Genomic DNA, 23864 nt, shown 5'->3' with positions numbered 1-23864 from the left:
TAGTCAGGATAAGGCCAATATACTGCTACAAAATAGCCAATATTATTTAAGTCTGCATGGCCATTATCAACTTGTTATTTTACCAAAAAAAAAGCCAGGTGAAACTACAGGTGGAGCTTGCTCTGTGTTTACTTCAAGTGATAAGCACAGATGGAATGACTACTGAGTGTCTGCCATTGCTAAGGTCTTAAACTTTACACTGAGACTGTTTTTTCTGTAAGGGCAACCTGCATTTATTTTTTTATTATAAATGGAAACAAATATAGTAGTAGATGTCACTTTATGTATGTAGCTTGCACTGTAAGATCTGGAGAGACCTCACGTGTTGTTTGTGATTAGGGGTGCTTTATAACTGTTCTAAATAGACAAATTTTATCATATAATAAATTACAGTCCTTATTCTGCAGATTTTTCAAACTTATACCATGGGACTTGGTGTCAGCAAAACTACATACTAAAACCATTAACCAAAAAATAGAAAGGAACCGTGGACAGAAACTGTTTCATCATATGTACACATGTACTAACTATTCCAAGCTTAAGTTTCCCAAGAAATTAAGGTCAGCTGTAAAATTTTGGTCACAGGGTTACTTCAATCCAAATGCATTATCCAGACAGCTGTAGTTTATCTTATTATGCTTTGCTATCATCTTCTTTCGACTGGATGATGTCATTAGCAACTTTGATTTCTATGTTTTCTGCATTTAAAGCTTCTTTCCCATTCTCCTCCTTTAGCGGCAGCTTCCTATCAAAGAAGAGAGGAATCATGGTAACACATAAATAATGTGTAAACTGGAATTTAAGTCTACAGTGTACATATTGCTTATACAGTTCACAGTGTTTCTAAAAACATAATTTACATAATTTATTGACAATAATGTATAATTATTTATATTATGAGGTTATTTGCTTTTAAAGAAATTCATATTGACTCTTTCCATTTCTATAAAGCCAGAAAAAACGAAATGTCACATGACAAGAACATTGCTGCTGCTCAAAATGCAGTTTCTGCAGTAAGACAAAAGAAGCAATAGAATGCCAAATTAATTGACCCGAGACAGTATAGAGGTATGAATTCCTTAGGATACTGTGAAACACTTAAAGGTAAGCCTTTTAATGAATCTAGATTAAACTCTTTTTTATGTCCATTTCCAAATATAAATTCAATTTTATATGAAATAGGAAATCTATCATTGGAGGTTATGCCAAGACATTGGTAAAGGAAAGAACTTTTTATAGCACAATGAGGTAATGGAAGTTATTTTATTACTTTGAAAATTCTAAAATTTATTTTTCCTAGATCACACTATCCAGCTGCACTAATAACTTATAGCTCTTTTAAGACTAACTTAGAGAAAACTCAGAGGAGTTTTATGATCCTTAATTCCAGTGGCAACAGTGTCTCCACCCTTGCTTTACAGGAAGGACAATCACTGATTTCATTCAAAAGGATCTGGAAAATCATTGATTCCCTGCTGTCAATAGTTAGCTGTGAAAAAACAGAAAAAAAAAAACCAAACCCAAACCCAAAATCTGTCAAAATATGTATGGTTTACTCAGACGTTCCCGTAATAATGTCTCCTGGGCATAATTGCCATTAATCGTGATTTCAGTTTGCATTTGCTTTCTGTTTTTAACTAGGGAATAGTGTGCATATGCCTTTTTTATCCATTACAACCAGTAAATGTTTCAGCAAACTTCCACAGTGATTGCTTCGATGTCCCAAAGAGCAATATACTGTTCAAAACCTGTCTAAGGAACCCCTTAGGAATCTCTTGTAATAACAGTGTTTAATAACAACAAATAAAATAGTGCAATACCCAAATTCCCAGTCTTATGAAATGCTGTCTGAAATGAACTGCTGTTTGTCTAGAGGTTAAACAGTGAGCACAACTTGTATCTCAGAGAAATCAAAGAGAAGACTAACTTGCTCTATTACAGTAAAGTATGTGGGATATATATCAGCTGTCTGGCTTTCAGCACAGACAAAGATCTCTAGTAATTGCCCATTTCACATGGCACACCCAAAGGAAACAGATTTCAGCCTACAACACAATGCCTGAAAGAATGGAAACAGCAGAACCAACACTAATCTATTTTTAAAAGAAGATAAAACATTGAGGCAGAGGAAGCATGGCTCATGAGACGCATTTTAGGTAAGCAGGCACCTGTGTTAAAGACCTGATCATGCAAAGCACTTCCATCAGTATTTAAAGAAAGACTGAATTTAATCTAGTTTTATATAAAGGCAAAGTAATTTCTCAAAAAATGTTGCTGAAAGGGAAGAAATATTTAGTCAAAGTGAAAACTGGGCAATTGACAGAATATACTGTTTTGGAAAAGTGGATTAAGAGCATGTTACAACTATTTTCAAATTAATTGAAATAGGAAGATTTGTTAGAACCCTGTTGAAGGATATTAGGTATTACTGAAATCCATGTTACTGCAGTGTGATAAAATTAGCCTTGCTTTCAGTGTAAGCAAGGGAAAAAACAACGAACCAAACAACCAAACTACAAACAAATCAAATGTTTTGCAAGTTTCCTCATCAAAAAGTCCATCGACCATTCCTTAACCTGATTGTCTTTAAAAGCTTGTAGGTTTTTTTTGGATATCAGGTGAAGTTATCAGTTTAGTTGTTGTTCAACATTATCCTTTTGACTATGACAGAATTTTTGGGTTTGGAATTCTCCTCTTCATTTGTTTCAAATATTAATTAATATTTAATCTTTAGTTCAGATTTAATAATTTTCTTCTTTTAATTAACTAAATTAAGTTTAAATATTTTAATTACACCAATTTTCCTATACCTAATTTTTCTTTAGCTACATCTACTCAAATTAATTTGATGCTTTTCAGCTGGGCAGACTAATCCTTTCAAATCTTAAAGTATTTTATAATTAAAGCTTTTTTTAGAAAAAAAAAAGATACTAGAGAACTTTAAAAGGTTCTTTTGCTTTAATCAGATGTTGGGTGTTATCAATCATTAATAATATTGACTTCTCTTAGTGCTGCAAGTGGCCTAAATGAAATAGTCTGATGATATTACCCATACAAAACTTTTAACTAGAGTATTTACTTTCCTATTTTACAGGAGAATGGCTCCCAGCCCTTTTGGTTCTGGAATTCACCCAGCTTCATTAACACTAAGAAAAACTCAACTAACATTAGAAACACAATAATGTCAGAATTTTTACATTAATTAGCAATGCAATTAGTACCACATTTCACGTGGTATTTTAATCATATCACAGAAATGTAATATGAAATGCACAGCTCAAAATCATTTCCTGACAGCATTATTAAAACTTGACTTGCAGGTGAAAGTGCTTTGTGCTCATCTGTCATGCATGGATTCCAAACCTGGCTTTGAAAAGAATCACCTGAGTTAAGGTAAAACGTAGACTGCTGAATAATATGCTGACCAATATAATGAAAATATTATTGTAAGATGAAGTAATCCCTTTATTAATTATTTCCCACAAATGATTAAATTGTATTTAAAGTTCTAAGTATAATTTGGTATTATTCAAAATAATTAAACTATTATTCAAAATAATTCAACTATTATTCAAAATATTTAATCCAATTTAAAATGAAGGCTTACCTTATATACCTTTAAGACAGCTATAATTACTCAGAATGAATCCCACCTTGTATGAACACTGCCTGCCAGGAATTTCCTTGAAAGTCTTCCTTCCTGCAAGCTAAGCTCTTCCATTCAAGATCCCTGCTGGTCATCCTTGCTCTGCCCAGGATATGCCTGGGTTTCAGCTTCCAGCTGATAGCACCTGTTGTTCACAATGCATTTTTGTGAACAAGTCTTACTTGTTCTTCCTACTGAGGGACTTCCATCCTATTGCATCCTCCTTTCCTTTAGTAGCATCTCACCCATACTTTCTATTGCTTCTCTGTTTTTTCAGTTGACCTGTGAATGAGCAGAAGGTCTTTCCATGTTCCCTTAGTACCAGTGTTCATATGTCTTGGATGCATGGTGATCTATTTATCTTTGGTTTCTTAAGTGACTCTGTCCTGAATCTTTAGCTGGCTTCTGTCCAGCTGTAGCTTGGACTGCTGCCTTTTGCCACTGGTTGTTGGAGAAGAATTTACCAAAAGGAAGCTCATCATTATTAATATCTCTTAGTAGACCTATTCTCCCAAGGACATAATTATATCAAACTCCTTATCAGTTGTTCCTATGCTTTAATTATTTTTTGTGCCACCCAGTGACTGATTCTTTCCCCCTCCCCCAGGATAATAAAAGAGGATTTTAACATCCTCATAGTTCACTTATGTCAGCTGTTCTAATGACTGGAACAAGTAGGAAGAATTGAACTGGATCTTTCCTGCTATCATGTCCCTTGCTAGATGCATCTCTCTTGTATTTACAAGATTTGGTGCTACAGATAGTCCTGAAGCACAAAAAAATGTGGCCCTGGCACCTTACCCACTAACATATCCGAGTCCTGCTGGGCTTTTACAATGTTTACTACTACATTCCCCTGACTCCTCAGATAACTGTGGGTTCTCTGAAGTGCCCCTCATTATAAATTCTAATATGAAGAGCAAACATATCACTAGTCATTCAACAAATTCCATAATTGTTCAATTAACAAAAGTTTAAAGTCTTCAAGTACAGGTTCTTTAAGGAAGTATATAGCTTATTGCACTGTTATTTTAACACAACTCCCAACCCCATTTACTAAAAATGCCACTGACAGTCAATAACACAGACTTTCTTCTTATTAAAGGTTCTGTCTTTTGCAGTTCTAGATAATAGTAAGAAAAACAATTTTCTTGTCATTTCAGAAATAGACTTTTGTAAGAACATCTTTTCCTTTCAAACAACAACTGTGATTTTATCATATAATCAACAAGTGATTTTTTATATCATTTTTTTGACAAGCTGAGAGAGATGGGGTTGTTCAGCCTGGAAAAGAGAAAGCTCAGGGGACACCCTGTACCTAAAGGGGGCCTAAAAGAAATCTAGAGAACGACTTTTTACAAGATCATGTAGTGACAGGACAAGGGGGAATGGTTTTAAACTGGAAGATGGGAGATTTAGATTAGAAATTAGGAAGAAATTCTTCACTATGAGGGTGGTAAGGCACCGGCACAGGTTGCCCAGAGAAGTTGTGGCTGCCCCATTCCATCCCCTGGATGGGGCTTGGAGCAACCTGGTCTAGTGGAAGGTGTCTCTGCCTATGGCAGAGGGGTTGAAACTAGATGATTTTTAAGGTCCCTTCCAACCCAAATCATTCTATGACTTTGTGATTCTATATTGACTACAGAAGTGTCTTTGTAGCCATGACACCTTTAAGTTTTCATGAGCTAGGAGATTTTCACAACACATGAAAAGCTCTGGGCTCAAACCAAAGAAACTAGAAGCTTTCTTTAATAATTTCAAATAAATTGACTTTTGAGGCTCAGGAATGAAACTCTTTAGCAATCAGTTGATGTCCTTTAATACCACTAGGTGGGCACTCTATAGAAAGAATGAAACTGTCAACACCTTTGTTGAAATACTAGTTTCTCTTCAAACTGAATTTTCAGGGGAAAAAAAAAAAAACAATATCAGAAGCTCTCACTGCAATAGTAAGCTTAGGAAGATACCAGCTTGCTTGTACCCTATCACAAATGCCACTTTATCCTCCACAGAGGTTTTGAGAAGTGTTATTCAGGTACAAACACCAGCCACTTTACCCAGTTTAATTTGTTCCAGGGGCTGCAGCAGCAAAACAGGAGAGGACCTAACCACCGGCACTTGGGATCCCCCAGCTCACAGCTGGTCCCTGTGACTCAGGAGGTAGCTGGAGCCTGTGAGCCTTGGCAAGAACTGCTGTTTCTGTGCTGAGAACAGCTTGCAGGGGTAGGAAGAGGGCATGAGGAAAACAAAGTGGCTACCCTTCAGCACTACTAATCCAGTTACACCACATCGACACTGAGCTAAGCTCCCAGTTACATGAATGAAAGCAGGGAGGGACAACCCAAGAAGCTGGGTTTCTAGAGCATGAATTCATTGTGCCCTATGTACAGGGGGTGTGTAGGGGGGTGTGTGTGTCTCAGTCTAAAGCTATTTCTGACAATCAGGATATTATTCCTGTGGAGTGTTTAATAACTGCTGGAATGTGGTAAAGATCAGCCGCACCTAACTAAAAAAATCTTGGTACTCCTACTCAGCCACCACTGCAGGGTCAGGAGAGCTGGATACTCGCTAACCTCCAAATAGGTTGTAGTGTAAAGATACTCTGCAGAATTGCTGCTATCATGGTATTGTCATCCAAAGGCTGGATAATGCCCAGATGTGGTTGTATACCTGCACACTGCTGCAGCACACCATTCTGGTGATGCTGTTTATCTCCCTCTCAGAAAGTGTGAAGCCCAGTCCACCCTTGTAGCCAGAAGGATCTTGTGTGAAACTCCAGGGAATGTCAGGCTACTTACTCTGGTTCTGTGAGGGGAGTTGTCTCATTTGGCTCATTTACAGGACTCCCATCTTCATGATTGGTAATTCTTTCATCCTCTGTTCTCATTTCCACAATTGGCTCTTTTGATCCATCCTTCCTAAAAATTATTAAAAGAGTCTTAGTCTTATATCATCATATTAACCATATACATTGCATATAAATAATTACCAAGATCCTTTCTCTCAAAAGTCAGCAAAGAAAAGGCAGAACTAATTATCAGTGACTAACACCACCGAGACACATTTAACAGCCTGTTCCCAATTCCTTGAAGTCTTCAAAGCAGCCTGTATCCATGGTTACTTGCCTAACTTCACAAACATCATGGATTAGCATCTCAAAAGAGCATTTTGTTTATGACTAAATAATCAGATGATGGCCTCTTCATGGCAATAGATGTAAACTTTGCTAACCTAGTATAATAAATATAGGACTTGATGCCTAGTTATGCTTGAACTTTTTAGGCAGTATAAAGAGCCTTTGTATTAGTATACACACTGCAGAACTCTGATATCCTGAGATTGTGACAACCCCAGCTGCTAAAACAGCATAAAGAGCCCTTGTGTGATAAGAAACTAGACTCTTCTGCTTGCACTAGTAGAAGAAACTCTTTGTTTCTATGTCATTATTTCCCCCACTTTAGGAACAAATGCTAGTCTTTCACATGTAAGTAAAAGAATAACTTTTGTGCTAACTGGACAATGAGTTGGAAGATGGAGCAGTACTGTCATTATGCTTTTGTTGATAATTATAGAATAGGTTTGGGTTGGAAGGGACTTTTAAGGTCATCTAGTCCAACCTAGGACAGCAATGAGCAGGGACAACTTCAAGTAGATCAGGTTGCTCAGAGCTCTATCCAACCTGATTTCCAGGGATGGGGCACCTATCACTTTTCTGAGCAACCTGTTCCAGTGTTACACCACCCTGGTCGTAAAAAAGTTCTTCCTTATGTTCAATGTACATCTATGCTCTTCCACTTTAAAACCATTACCCCTTGTCTCATCTCAACAGGCCCTGATAAAAAGTCTGCTCCATCTTTCTTACAAGCCCCCCTTTAGGTAATGGAAGCTGCTGTAAGTTCTTCCTGGAGCTTTCTCTTCTCCAAGCTGAACAACCCCAGCTCTTTCAGCCCGTCTTCATAGGAGAGGTTCTCCAGCCCTCCCATCACCTTCATGGCCCTCCCCCAGACTTGATTTAACAGGCCCATGTCCCCCTTGTGTTGGGGGCCTGAGAGCTGAAGGCAGTACTGCAGGTGGGCTCTCTCAAGAACAGCATAGAGTAGGAGAATCACCTCCTTCAACCTGTAGGTTGTCCTTCCTTTTGATGCAGCCCAGGACATGGATAGTTTTCCGGGTTGTGGGTGCACACTGCTGGCTCATGTCCACCTTTTCATTCACCAGTATACCCAAGTCCTTCTCTGCTCTCAATAATATTGCCATGATATGGAAATAGATGCTCAGTGCTACAGAAGTATTAATAATATTAGTACTAATAAACTTGCATATAATTTTAATCTTAAAAGGTAGATGAAAGAATACCCAAGATATATTTGATATTTCCAAATAAAAAGCTCTTTCTATGTAAATATTTCATCCCTATTCCTGTCATCAGATCAAGAATTGTATCCTGGAATTTCATCAGCCACAGTCTGGAAATACAGGGTAGCTGAGTTACAGATGAATAATTACTTTTACATTTAGCAGACTATTACCTGGACCTGTGATATTCTAGAAGAAGTCAGACTGTTACGTGCCATAGCAAAGAACTAGTTAAACCCTTGTCCAATTCATATATCTCTGTTAAACAGCTTGTTACAACTGTAATAATCCAACTTCTCAGAAAGTACCTGGAAAACTCTACTGTCCTCTGGAAGGTATCCTCAAGGAACGTCTTTGTAGGTTAAAAAAAAGTCTGGCACAGACAAATATGCAGGCAAGAAGTCTAAAAGATTCTTGTTATTTAAAAACAACAAACCAACAACCCAACCCTGCATGTGCTTCTTCACTTCCACAAGTGAAATTCTACTTTAAGATACACAAATGGTTACAATGCTAATTTCTGTTGATGAGACACAAAACTGTTATGATCTGTCAAAAGATTATGGACTGCATAGGACTGGTGGAGGGAATAAGAAGTTCAACTTGGTTTGTTTGTACATCTACAGTTTTACAGATGAACATAGATTATTGCATGACCAAAGCTTAAAAAAGACATTATTTGGAAACAGCATTCATACAGGACTGAAGCACTGCAAATGCTTAAAAATTCCACAGAAGGGAAAGTGATCTGTAGGAAACGCATGATGTAGTTTTCATTCCAGATGTCTGTTATGTTACACGCATTGTACCATCTCCATTCACTACATATGGAACATAATTACTAAATCTCTCTATATCCTACAATCAAAATGTAATATACAACTCTACCATAAACCCACTCAGAAATTCAGAATGCAAACTGACATATTTAAAACATGGAAATGTCTGTGCCTTTTAGAGAATAGCAGTTGGCATGAAATAAATTCAAATTCTGACTCTTCAAGCCTGTCTTGAAATTTCAGCCTCACAGTTTATTTATGCAGATTACAGACTAAAATAAGAACAGTCCCAAACTGTAAGACAGATTGACTGAAGATCACCCCAACAAGGAAAGAAATATAATTAAATATGGTAGTTGTTCTTGCAAAATAAGTGTCATGGAGGAATTAATGTTAAGTGACCAGGCTTTATGCTTTTCTGGGAGAGCATGAAATGTCATTTGGGTATGAAATGAGACATCAAGGTATAAACTACTGTTAAGTGACATTTGCAACTTTAGCTCCATAAGGTCTTCCCATTCAGGAGGTTATGTACACCAATTTGTACTTGGTCACTTCTTGAATGGAAAATTAAAACATAAACTGAAGTGCTGTGCTCAACAGGAAAGAACAGCCAAGTCAGAGTCGGAAGCTTCACATCTTGATTCTATTGACCTGGACATGCTAGCTTCAGGCCACAGAAAAAAATACTTTCTTCTCCTACTGTAAGCTGCGGAGAATTAGGAAACATCTATTTTATGACATAACTTCTATTCAGAAGCATTATTTGATCTGGTTTTGTTCCATGGAGCTGTTTCCAAAAGCCTGAGAACCCAACTAAGAAATCATTCTAGGAAAGACATAGACTCTTGAATCCCTATAGTCAGAACTAAAACCAGAACAGACACGACTAACAACAAAGAAGCTTGATACAGCTATGAATAATGAGGGCTGAAAAATCTGATCTCCCAGGCATGAGTACTAGAAGAGCTACATCACACAGTAATTGGACCAGTAAATGTTATTTAAACCACACAAAGATAGCATTCTCACAGATATTACAGTGTATGCATAAGAAATATATGTGATGAACATAAAGAGGAAATTAAGCTTTTCTTAAGTAAAAAAATGGAACTGCCTAAAATGACAGACTGCAAGTAATCCTCTTTCTGCTTACCTTTGGAAAACCCTGTAAATTCTGGGTCTTTAATGTACCATTATTTTATGCAATCAGTACTTGAATTGTTTTGCCAGAGATCTCACTCTCCACTCTTATCATTTAAGGGAACATATTTGCACATAAATGATCAGTTTATTCACATTTGTTTGATGAAGTAGCCACTACATGGGTATTTGTGAAGATCAGGATTGTTTATTCCCCACTTAATGTTCAGCAATCATTGACTGTTGCTATGAAGAACAATAACAGTCCTGAGTGTTTCACCCACATCCAACTCAGCACCCCCTTTTTTAAAAATCAACAATGCCTTTTATTCTTAAAGTCCATGGGCAAGAAACAAGATTTTCTATCTGAGAAGAAAAACTCATTCACGGATTTTCTACTATGTCCTTCACTCGCAGATTTACTGGCACTGTCACAACCATATGCTGAGGTTTTGGGTATTAGCAGCTCAAAGATGGATTTGTAGAAACAGAGTTACAATGATCTGTTCCTCATGGACCAAAGATGTGCCTATAACTTACTGAATTGAAATTGATTTCCTTTGTGTGAAGCTGCACAAAAATGCCATTTTAAAGCGAGGTATTGTAAATGACTTTTTGTGCTGATTTTTCTTTTAAGGCAACATTTGACCACAAACAATCCTATACATTTCAGAGGAACACTTTCCAAAGTAACAGAAACGTTTTATTAATTCCATTTGCCATGCCACAAAATGGCCATGAAGTTAACATAAGTTGGACAGCCAAGTTTCTTTTAATGAAGTTTCCAAAATATGTGATTAATACTCACAAGTAAGCGGCCTTTCCTTCTTCCAGTTCTTTGCTTTTTCCACTTGAACCACTTTTTTTCCCACAGATTCTCCTGGTGATGCACATTAGCAATCCACATTGTCGTACAAAGAAGCAGGTAACATCAGTCACAACCAGGATTAACAAAAGGGCTGCCACTCCCAGGCCGATGACAGCACCAAGTCCAAGACCATTAAAAAGAGTGTCTTGAAGGAAAGAAAATTAAAATTTATTAATAAAATTCAACCCAAACAACAGCATCTCATGAAGCTTTTAAGCTGTTGGCCAAGAAGCTAAAGGATATTTAGAAAAGAACCATTCAGAAATTAATGGAAATAATCAGTCTTGAAGATTAAGGACATATACAACTTAAAAAAAATCACACAAGAAAAATATTTCTACATAATATTTTCCCATTGCCAAAAATCCAACATAGCATAAATAATATTATTTGATAACAAAAAAATCACATCTTAACATTACAAGACTGAAATTATCAGCATGCAGCCTAAGAAAAACATTTTAAATGTTCAACATAATAGTTGATATAAGCTGTCATTTTTCACTTTTCAAATCAGATTAATTATCAGGAGTGCTAAGCAGAACTATGAAAGGATTAAGATAGTGCCAAAACAGTGTTTACTCTTGTAAAGGTCATTTTCTGAATTAAAATAGAATTCAAAAGTCTTAGAAGAAGATAATTAAAGCTATTTAATCTGCCAACAGTTGCAGTCTGAAATAAATTAATATGAGTAAAACTATGGATATTATCAAATGATTATAGGGTTAGGACCTCATTTTGTATAGTCTTGTACCTTGAAAATACATTCATACACTTCAAAATAAACATATTCCCCACCTGATCTTGTTTGCTGTATTTTTATTATGAAAGCTGATGCTTAGCTAATTTTACTTCATTATGAATCGCAGAAAAAATACTTTGTTTTGACTCACTGACATTTCCATAATACACAGTAATGCTACACACTGTTTTGAATAGTGTCATTCTTAGAACAACAACTAGTGTGTTTGTGAACTCAGATGACCCTTATATAGGAGAGAATTTGTATATTATCAATAAACTGGGCAAAAAAAAAAGAGGCCTCAGTAAAAGTTCATCTACCCATCTCATTCAAGAAGGTCTCAGTCTTGCTTAGAAATTGGCTAGAGACAATTGCCTTGTGTGATGCTATGTTCTGAGCGAACTCCTCAGGGGAATGGAACTGGTTTTTGTGCATGCTGATTTCTCACTTAGTGTTACCATGCCTTGAGAGATGTATGAGTCAGCAGTGCAGTACTGTATTTCCATTTGCAGCTGTACCTATACCTGTTGCTACAGTAGGAGCAAGATTTTTCTGACAGGAGATTACTTGAATAATATTATAACAAACATCAAAACATAGTATAATGTAATACAACAACTGTTTTAATGGGCCCCCTACTGTCATCTTTCTCTTCTTATTCCTCTGCCTCCCTGGTACACTGGGGACTGTTTTCAGATGAAAAATAGAATTTAAGATTTCATATTTCTTCTTAATTAACTTTTAAGAAAATGTCTATTTACCCTTTGAAATGTAATTTGAAAATTATTTTCCTGAGGACTTCTAAATCAGTACACACTAACAGAAATACATGTGTTGTTAGCCTACGTGATAGAACGCTTAAATGGAAAAGAAAACCTTTTTTCACAAGAAGGGAAACATTTGACTTCTTAGGTAATTGCTTTCATTGTTTATTATATGAGTTGTATTATTATAGAACTGTTCCTCAGAATGCTATTATGCAGTAAGTCAGAATCCAATATATCTATTTACATGGATGGATAGGCAGACAGACAGATATTGCTTTAAGTTATGCTCCTTTCAGAAGACTTAAAAGCCTCTATACAAATAACAATATTATTTATGGGTTTAGGGGTTTACACTTAAACAGGGGAAGTTCAGGTCAGATATAAGGAAGTTCTTTACTGTGAGGGTGGTGAGGCACTGGAACTGGCTGCCCAAGGAAGTGGTAAATGCTCCATCCCTGGCAGCGTTCAAGGCCAGGCTGGACAGAGCCCTGAGCAATACGGTTTAGTGTGATGTGCCCTTGCCCATGGCAGGGGCTGGAACTAGGTGATCTTAAGGTGCTTTCCAACCCAAGCCATTCTGTGTTTCTATGATTCTAAAAATAATGGCACAGCAATGAAATTATGTATAATTTATGTATTTACCCTGTCAGAAATGTTGGAAGTTAACATCTCACATGAAGTAATTTTCTTTCTTGTTTTTAAAATCAACATCCCTATTTAAATATTGTAATTTCTGCTACCTCTTCCAAAACTTGCTTTACCCATGCATCCATCCATCTATCTGATGACTTCCTATGTATATTTCATTTGCGTTTACCAGTCTGAATTGTCAGGAATATAAATAGATATTTAATTCAGGTTATTGAAAAGCTCATACATTTCAACAGATATAATACCAGTAAATTATGCAGTCCAGTTCTAGAGACCTTATACAGCCAAGCTTTCCTCTACATCTCTTTTCAACCACTAAACAGAATGTGGAAGATTAAAAATAGGGTAGTATAATCCATATTTTAAAGGGATTTGGGATGGCTGTGTTAATGTTGTGTTTTTAGGGGGTGTTTTTTTTTTTCTTTTTTATAATTCAGTGTTAACATACATTTTTCACTTCCAGTATCACTGGAACATTGTGATGTGGCAAGCTTCACACCCCGAATTATTTAGTGACAGAAATGCCTACACAATATTTTCACTGGCAAGTGAAGGAAATGTTTACAGTAACAATATTGCTCCTATGTGCAATGATATACATATTTATTTGTAACAGTTGTCAGGAAGACTTTAAGTTTAATCTTGGTATTGGTGAGATATCTGAGACCTAATTATTTGACTGCTGCATATCTTTCTATCTCTTTATGATTGATAATTTCCTTTTCATCAGCATTCTTCATCCTTACTACTGCCCCACATGTCCTAAGTCCTATTTTTCCTCCTTGCAACCCATTTGTTCATATGGGTTTCTGTTTCACAATGTTTTAAAGTATGATTTCTTATGATTGCCAGTACTTTTCCAACATTTCGTTCTTGTCTCTCCCACACCACAAAGAGCAACACGAATATGGCTGCACTTTACAGTGCGGTGAGAGGTATTGCTGTCATCAGCCTTCTCACCTGTCTCAGGCTCTTCATGTACTTTCTTCTTCTGAAGAAAGACAGAAATTGGACTGGTTTGTGTTTGAAAAGTGTATGTGTTATGGTTTATTTTTAATATTAACTAAAATATATAAAAATATTTTTTAAAAGTTAATCTTTGGCTTCTGTTCTTAAACTGCTGCACCTTTGAAGCAGTTTATCTGCTCCTATAGAAGTCAGCTGCAAAAGTAATGACAATAAATACTGAAGCAGATTTAGGCCTGTCCTGACTGCTTTCAAAAATCATATCCTAATACATCTATGATATCAAAACTGGGAAATTTTGTCTTAATACCTTATGACATCATCAGAAGTACTGATTCTGTGACTGGATGAAAAATTAATGTCATATTACATATAGCCTTTCAACCAACCTCGCAAAACACCTTTGTTATCAAAAAAATTTGCCCTAAATTGGACTGAAGTCAACTTTACTGTAACAATTTTTTAATGGTACAAAAAAATACATTATAAGCAGCAATGATTTTAAACATCTGTTGGTTTTGTTTGTATTTTTACAGTGATCCAATATGTACTAAATGGACTCAAAACACTAGTTCTACTTTGTGCTCTACAACAATAAAGTCTTTATGTACCTTTTTTCCCTAGTTGAAAACACACTTATTTTAAATCTTTAAAAATCAACGTTAAAGTGAATGAATCAGTTATTAATGATTTTGTGAAAAGGTTTATTGTACACCTTAGTAATCTAATCATAGTGGAGTCTTTTAAAACACTGCTTGAAAAAACAAAAATGTGTAAGTTCCACAGTCATGAATGAACTTTAATTATAATATTTCAAAAATATGACCCATTAAAAATGACATGCTTTGTGTCACATAAATGTGGTAAAAATAACATACCTTCTCATGATAATGAAGGAAACTGCCAAGTTTAAACAAAGTCATTTAATTCTTCCACTTTATTCTTCAAGCAAGTGTTTATCAATGAATACTTACAGAAATATACAAAACTTTCAGAAATGCAACAAAAAGAATTGAATCAAGTTTCTACAAATGTCATAGAAAGTGCTGGCAATTTTCAAGTTCTCATTTATTGACTAGGTTGTATTTCTAACTTCTATTACAATAATTGAGCATTTTTTCTCAAATCATTATTTGAATAGCAAAAAGCAATGAAGAACTTGGCAAGTAAAACAGAATTTCCCAGTGAAGAAAACTAACTGGTCCTTCAAATGTAAATTCAGAGTTAATTCCTTTAAGGAGTCTGTATTAGATACTCTAAAGGAGTGCAGGTGTAGAGAGAAACACGCCATATGTACACAGAGTGTACAGGTACTTTGTACCTGGAAAACTAAAACTATTGTTTCTGCACAAAGACACAGAAACTTAATATACAACATTCATATATTCTGCTTGATGTTACATGAATGTAAACACATGAATTTCTCTCACAGAATTTCTCTGTACTCTTACAGAATCACATTGTATATATTCAACTGCTGGTCTAACAAACGCTGATCTACTTGCAGACTTTGCATGTAATCTGCTTGAGCAGTGGGTTTGAACAAGATGACCTCCAGGGGTCCCTTCCAACCGCATTCAGTGATTCTAAGTTTTGTTGAAAAAAAAAAAAAAACAAGCTAGTACTGCTTTGTGCCTTTCTTCCTTTCCCCTCCTCCTCTGAAGGCATGCGTTAAAGGAAAGATGAAAGATGATTCTACATAGCCCTTAACCTTTTACAGTCATTTACGTTTTTAAGAAAAAAAAAAAAAAAACAATGATAAAACACATTTTCCTATGCTCATACAGTAGCACCAGGCAGCTACACTGGAATTTTTGAGAATGAATATGCAAGGATATTATGCATAAGTTTGTCCTTTCTTTCGGGTCAGTCTGAAGCTAAAGTAGGAACTACTCTCAAGCTAAAGTAGTTAAAAATTATGAGCTAGAGAATGAATTTGAAAATATTGGACTGGGTACTGATAGAAAAAAGTGTACTCATGTTTACCATCTTCTTGAACTGTGCTGTTTAAGTCTTTAAAAGGTTGCCCAACCATGATGGTTATTGCTGCTCTGTATATGGACATTGTCTTTGATTTTGTATCTGATCTGGAACTTAGAATCAAAGGCTTACAAGATGTATATACTCGTTCAAATCCTCTAAAAAGATAGAAAACATAGATCTTCAAAATTAGCATTCATTGATGAGCATCCAAACAACCATAATGTAGCACCAAGAAGTTAAAAAACTCTACAGGGTTTTTCTACCAGTTGCTATTATAATGGTGGAAGGCCAAGACCATTGCTAGGACAAGCACTGCCAAGCTAAGATCTGGAGAACAGAATGAAAAAGGGGATACACATCCGAACAACAATCATGTAATGATAAAAACAACGGCAAACCCAAAAAGATTTACCAGATACATTACAGAATTCCAGACCTGTAACATGCATCTATAATACAAGTTAACCCCAGATAAAAAAATGTATACAAACACTATGAAGTGGGTGCTGGAGGCAGAGTATCTCAAATACTCAAAGTACAGTTCTTCATTTTAATCATTGCAACTATTCATTTGTTTCCAGATGCTTTGAAATGCTTCATTTACTTATTTGGGGATATAAGTACATTCAACCTTGTACAAAATAAGTGGAAATAATTTCTCAACTGATAACAGCTAAAAGAAGTCAGTCTTTTATAAATAATTGTCTGGTATTTCATTGACTTGTAATGCTTTACATTTTCTTGTATTGAGAATGGACATACCTAAAGTGTGGGACTTGCACAACTTTGCTCACTGCCTCTGAAAGCATCTTCCTCCTTAATTTTCCAACATGAAATGTCTAAGAGGGGTTTAAATGGAGCTGTTGAGTTCTCCGACTCCTTTGCTACAGCTGATCAGGACTTTATGACACCTACCAAATCTTACAAGTTACAGGTATCCAGACTGAACCCTATCTTAGGTAGCATGTGAAAGTAGAATGTACCTTTTTTTTTTTTTTAGTGAGAAGAGTGTATTAGAAGAGGAAGCATTTCCTATCTTTGTGCAAGACCTTCCCATGACTAAGCACTCATGTTCCTCACTGAGATAAAAATGATGGCACGCAAAAAGGAGAAAACAACCAAAACAACCCTCCCTGCTACCCAAATTTGCTCCAACACTTTGGCTGCCACAGCCAAACCTGTGTGAGCTGCTTTTAGCAATTTAAACCAATAGAAGGTGGCTCTTGAGCCAGGTAAGTGCCCAGCAGCTACATGTCTACCTTCAAATGAAATAGAAAATCAATACAGTTGCAGCATCAACTTTTAATAAATTATGATGATTTTATGCAATATTTGCTGGTGGAACATATGATGCAAGAGACCATGACAGTCTTTTCTATCCCATTCCTTAATACAAAAAGATGCTAACAAGCTTATAATCAACATTATTTTTAATGCTTTTTCTTCCTCAGTGATTTTCCCTATAACATTCTGCTACAACAGATACTGCTGAAGGGCAGTGTACAAGCACATGAGGATATGTGCTCTGTACTGCATAACTTAGTAATATGTTCCGACAGATATGCTTGACACACAGCTTTGAAAAATAAGGGGACAGTGTTATTGATCCTGATGTAACTAAATAAATAGAAGATTTCCTCCAACTTTATTCCAGCCATAAATGACATATCTTCATTGTCTCCCATCTCCAGTGAAATCTGAGCCTGATTGCAGAGCAGTTTCAATGGTTTCACTGGCAGCAAGAGGAGCCATAAAGAAGAGGCTGTATACTACAGAAAACAGTGCGCAGGAGGGATGGGCATTCACAGTCAGGAGAGTCTGGTGCCACCAGGATTATCAATTATAGAGGTGTTGTGAGCTACTGAAATGAGCATGCCTAAAATGGTATCTATTAGAAATGGTATGGTTTTCTATACTTAGGCGAATGAGGGAGCTATCTATTATGGCAGAGACCCTCTTGCCTACAAGTTTTCTGAAATTACATTTTTCCTCTAAATTTTAAAGAAAAATTCCTTTTGGTATGACTCTTTCTAGGTACTAAGTAGGACTTCAGGTCTCATTTGCGCTAATGGCCTTTTACAGTATTTTTCATATGAAGGTGTCTTAAACAAGGCATATATGAAATACCTAGATAAAACAAATATTGTAACCGGCAACTTGAGTGTTCTTGTCAACGATACCTTGTCCATGTCCACTGAAGTATGAGAAGGGAAAGGAAAGTAGGCTGTATTAGCTAGAAAAATTATGCTGGGTTCTCAAAATACTATTTGGAGTTGTGGTTTACTATTTTTTTAAGCAAAGTTTTAAAAAATTATTCCTGACATCATCAAAGTATCCCTAAGTAGCCTTTAGAAGCAATTCTAATGTGCCTGAAGAATTATCAGGTAGCTACTACCCCTTTTTTCATGCATTTACTCAGCCACTGCAGGAAAGAGTATTTTTTTAGCATTGCCTACTTCCATGGGAAGCCCCAAAGAAAAGTGAGCAGAAAGATCCCAGCCCTCCTGTGCATTGAGGGGGAGAGGTTGCACAACAACGTCAGCCTTGTGGAGTTTGTGACTCTGCACGCAGGTTTTTAGAATGCTTTGGGGAAATGAGAATATTTCTATGTCCCAGTTTCCTCCATTCAAACTGACAGCAGATTTACTGAACATGTCTCTTGGAGGAATTTCTAAGAACCTGTGCAGATTAATTAAGATTGACATGGGGATTGAAAACATACACTTATGTGTGGTTTCAGTACTGCTGTAACATAAAAGAGTAAATTATTTTAACTGTGTTATTTAGAAGAATTCAAAATCATGCTGTGCACATTCCACAGAGACCTGAGAAATTTTTGCATCTTTATACTGGATGACAGCTCTAACCAGAGTACTGTAGTCAGGAGACTTGAAAAAAAGATCTAACTATGTTGGGACTGTATTTGAATTGATAAACTCTTTCAGATTTGACAGCACTTTCTTATAGCTCTTTAAGACATATGTTAAATGCAAACACAAGAGTGTTGAGTGTTACTCGGGATACTATATTTAAAATGCATAATTATTTTATAGCATTTGCTACAAAAAGAGAAGTTATAATAATAAGTGTTGCCAGTATATGGTGCATGTTTTTACTTGAAATAGTTGCACTGCTGCAATTGCAAGTCTCAGCAGAGTTGTACTTGCTGTAAAAGTGTCTTGTACCATTACAGTTCTCCCCAGTATTAAAACATCTGCTTTTGGCATACAATTGTTTCAAGCAGGAAAGTTAAATCAGTATGGATCTAGTGCTCAGGCTGCATGTTTATATAGATATTTCACTACTTGCCTCATTAGAGGAGCAGCATGACAGCCACCTAATATGAACAAAACTAAGAACCGAGGAATTAATGATTAATTAATGATTTTTTGTTGGTTTTGTGTGGGATTTTTTATATCCATTATTGGAGAAAACAATTGAAGTTTTCCTATTGAAACAAAAATACTGACACAATCTTAGAAAATCTCTTCAGTTACAAAATACTTAATGTAGATAACACCAGAAAACCAGCATTCATCAATAATAAAGAAAATACAGATAGAAATGCTTTAAGTCAGTTTTCTTTATTACAAAAATGAAGACAGAAATTGCATAAACTAAGATGAACTTTGAATAACAGATGAAAGACTCACAAAGTTACATACATTTCTTGACAATGTGTTTGGAAAGATGCTGAAGGACATTACATTTACACTATGCACACATTCTTCAGGAAGAAAGCAGAGAGAGGACAGCAAGTACTGCACGCATGAAAGAAATCAGTGGAGCAAAATGGCAGTGAAACATAAACAAGATGAAGAAAAAATGCCATTGTTTGACAAATTAAAATAAACTACTTTAAACCCAGACTTATTTTTCTTGCCTTTCATACTGTTTTTGAAAACAGAAACTTACAGAAACTGTAGTGCTTGCAATATTTTTCACACTAGTAGTTTTTTAGTACACTGCATGTATTTTCAAATGTATTTTGTTGGAAACATACACTGAGTAAGGATGGTTTACTTTGCTAATAATTACAGCTCACTTAACATGTATTACAATTAAAATGATGCAAAATTAAAATATTTACTAGAAACTGCCTCTACAAATACGTTAAATGTAAAATAAATATACAGAACTATTAATGAGGATATCATACAACCTAATGGGACTGTGGTGGCAAAAATTACTACAATAGTTTCTCAGAACATATAAAAATGGATGTTCCTACCTCAGTTGCTAGTTGATGTAAGTTTTACAAGATGCTAGTTGATCTCATTCTTGTAAAACATCTAAACTTAACGTAGCTCTCAAGCATTCAGCTTCCATACAGCTGCTGCTTCTAAACAGACAAAGTTGCTAGATAAGCTACAGCTGGTATTTGACACCACTGGCTTTATTAGGATGTTGTCATTGGCATTACAAGGAATAGGATTTTCCCTGTGAGCTTCCATCACTTACACATTAAGCCTGATAAACGCGTACCAAAGGAAAACTGAAGATTCCTTAGACGCCTGGAGAAATGGGATAGATGAAGTACAACGTAATAAACTCAAATGAGCTCTAGATGTAGCAAAGATTTCAGTGATGTCTTTATAGACCTCTGAAGCAAGATTTGTCTTTATACTGTTCAAAATACTTCCTAAAAGAGGTTTTTCTTTTTTTTAGTATTTTTCTCCTAAAAATCGTGAAATAATGAGCAATTAAAAGTCATCAATATACTGGACACTGAACAGAAGACTGGAAACTATTAGCACAATAAAAAATTATAAAAAAAATACTGTTTGTTAGGCGTAATTATTTAACTTTACATTTGTATACACGAGTGGAGCTTTTAAATTTAGTGAATAAAATTTGCATGCTGGAAAGATAATGCACGGAAAGCCCCAGGAATCTCACTAAGTGTTGGTCATGTGGTGGCTACTTATGTAATTAGAACACTCTATCTGTTTATCTTTTAAACATCTATTCTTCATATGCACATCATGTTTTTAATGTCAGTTGTTGGCCTTATACTTCCATTACAAAATTAAATGGAATATTATTTTGTTGCTTGATATGAGCATGTTTTGTACACCACATAAAAGCACACAGATATATTTTATTTCTGGGCAATATTCTTCCTATTTATCTAGACAGTAATTATATTCTAATACTATAAGAAATGATCACATTTTAATTGTATTATGTAAATAATTTGATTCGTGAATAATTTGTAAATGTTAGGAAGCTGTTGAAACTCCAGAAACAAGAAAAACAACAAGTAAAATCTGATTAGGACAGAAGCCAGCCTTGCAGTCAAAATGTTGTAAATCAGAAGATTTAAAAAATACTGTTCCTTTGAGATATACTGCTATATCACAGAATGATCATTACCCTTCTTAAGGTTCTGTGACACCAATTTGGATTTTAGGCATAACTTCAGCATAAAATAATTTAGGACTTCAGTCTAACAGATAGAATATTAGCATTTCAAAATATGTGACAATTTTGAAAAACTGGTAACGTTTTACACTGTCAATCATAAAACCTAAAATCCCTTTTACAATTACCACATTTAAATTAACAAATTTACTTATCTAATATTTAAGTACTAATGATACCAGAATATTAAATTCAATTTGTGAAGACATTCATCATTTTAATACAGTTTAAACTACAATTTTAAAGCTGTTCAGTCTATACCTACCAATAATAATTTAATTTGCAAATGTCTCTTTTCACTTTTTCCTCATTCTGGTCTGTAGAGACAAGATATTAAAATTTTCTGTATCTTCCTAAAGATTGTAAAATATATTGTAAAATAATCGTGCTCTCATTCTCTCATTGTTTTTAAGGGTAGAATTATGAAAAAATAATAAAGATAAATACAAACAAAACTGTATTAGTTATTCATCTCCGGAGATACATGACAACCCAAGGACATCATTCTCTTCTTCTTTTTCTTTCTCATTACAGAGGTTTTGGGACATTCCTCAGAACTGCCTGGCTCTGCTGTCACAGAACCCCTATAATATTGTTTTAAGTCATCCTCTTTGGACTTTGATGGGAAGAGTAAGGCCAAAAGAAAAGGACCATATTCAAAGTACCTGATAACCTCAAAATGCATAATGTAGAAGAATATAAATTGAAGCAGACCTTAAATGTCTCATTTAACAGGGGAAACTACGTAAGTTTCAGCTGAAGCTACCATCAGTTGGAAAAACTGGTAAGTGATCCAAATTTGTCTCTATCCCACTTGCACTGTGACACTGAGGATAAAAGCCAACTTGTCATTTATAATGCATATTTAGCTTCTAAGATTTCTCAAGGCTTTTCATTAGCTCTTTCAAAATATATCTGGAGAGCTCACAGTTGATCACCCCTTGTGCCCTGATTCCTAATCTTGTCTTCTTATATGCTTACCTGCAATGTTAGAATGATTGCTAAGATAATAAATTTGCAACTGGTAAAGAGTACTTCAAACATCTAACCAGAGTAGGAAAATTATTTAGAAATCGTCACTATTCTACTTTTATACATACCTCTAGTGTGTATGTATATGTATATATATAAGTATATAGTACATATACCTCTCCTGTCTTGCTTTATTAAAAAAATTAGAACTTTTTTTAACAGTATATGATAGGTAAAATATGTAAGAAAATGTTTAGTAGAGCTGCTTTAAGGTTTAGAATATTAGGAAATTAGGAAAATGCTGCAAAATAATGATATATCAGAATCAGACTCTTTGTGCAACCTTAATGAGACCCTACTTTATGTTTCATTCTGAGACCACCTAAGTTTTACTCAAAATCTTTTAATCCAGTGGCAGATGCTCACTAGTTACGGCTGCATCTGCAATTTGGTTTTCTTTATTCAGAACAGCAGTCTATCACTGTTGTGTCCACATGAGAAAATTCTTTCCTTATATGCATCCAGTCCCTATTTTACAATGGGATTGGAATGCAGAAGGGACGTGACTGCAGACAACAGCCTCTCGAAAGAATTTCCTGCTTCCCTGGTCGAACAAGGGGCCCTGGTGTTTGTGCATCACTGTGCTCCTGCAAATTGAGAAAGAGCTCCTGGCAGCAGGCGGTGGTGTGCTTGTGCTGAAGCACATTCTCTGGAGATCAAACTATTCACTGTTGACCAGTTGTGAACCGAGATTTTCAGAGGCTTCTAATGAGGCCAGACTTACACAGGGTGTTTTTTTATGGTTTTATTTTTTTCCCCTGGGAATACAGGCAGCATCTACTTACTACAGATAGATGTATATATATATGTATATATATATATAAAAGCAAAATGTTCATTCTCTGGCTGTAAGTAAAGATGTACTTGCAGGTTTTTTGTTACCACAGTAAAATAATAACAATAGTGACAACAACAAACATTTTCACTATCTGGATTTTAGAAATGGTTAGAAAAAACTGAAGCCTCTTGCAAGAGTTCCTGCCTAAGATGATTCTTCCCCCAGAAAAATTTAACATAAAAAATAACACTTGTCTAAATTGAAAATGTGTTCTCAAACTGAAAGTTTTTGATAACTGTTATGTGCAGCTAGCAATTCCAAATCCTGTTTTGTAGTTAAAAAGTGTCATTAAACAAGATAGCTTAATGTTAAGATCCCTATCCTTCATTAATTATTGTCTGTAGGTTCAATAAGCACATAAGTGCTAAACAAATAGGTTTTGTTGTAAGAATAACACTAAACTAAATAAAAGTCAATGGACATATTGACAGTGCTGGTGCATGGAAAAATAAGTTTTCACAAGACTGACTGACTGCGTGAAACCAAAATTTTGACTTTTAAAAAATTGGAATAGAAATTCTATTTCATCACCATACTATGGCCAGGCACATGTCAATTTAATTAATTTCAAGTTAATGGCACAGCATTAGCTTAAAGTGATAAAACAAAGTGGCAAGCGCTGCAGATGAAATAGCGGCCTCACTTAACACAGTGAGGGATTTTCTACAG

The 23864-nt window shown here is 35.4% G+C and overlaps 1 protein-coding gene across 1 annotated transcript in view; it reads right to left on the bottom strand.

The window, feature by feature from the left end:
* Positions 1 to 603: 603 nt before the first annotated feature.
* Positions 604 to 23864, bottom strand: part of NCAM2 (neural cell adhesion molecule 2) — a 124245-nt gene continuing 100984 nt past the window's right edge. The window contains exons 16-18 of the mRNA XM_065677124.1: positions 10733 to 10937; positions 6445 to 6564; positions 604 to 745 (exon numbers count right to left, since the gene is read on the bottom strand). Coding sequence (XP_065533196.1) covers positions 634 to 745; positions 6445 to 6564; positions 10733 to 10937 — 437 coding nt within the window. The 3' untranslated portion in view covers positions 604 to 633. The remainder of the gene's footprint in view (positions 746 to 6444; positions 6565 to 10732; positions 10938 to 23864) is intronic.

This window comes from Lathamus discolor, chromosome 4 (genome assembly GCF_037157495.1).
Source record: "Lathamus discolor isolate bLatDis1 chromosome 4, bLatDis1.hap1, whole genome shotgun sequence".
Lineage (NCBI taxonomy): Eukaryota > Metazoa > Chordata > Aves > Psittaciformes > Psittacidae > Lathamus > Lathamus discolor.
The sequence above is the reverse complement of the archived record's forward strand: the minus strand, read 5'-3'. Positions and strand labels throughout refer to the sequence as shown.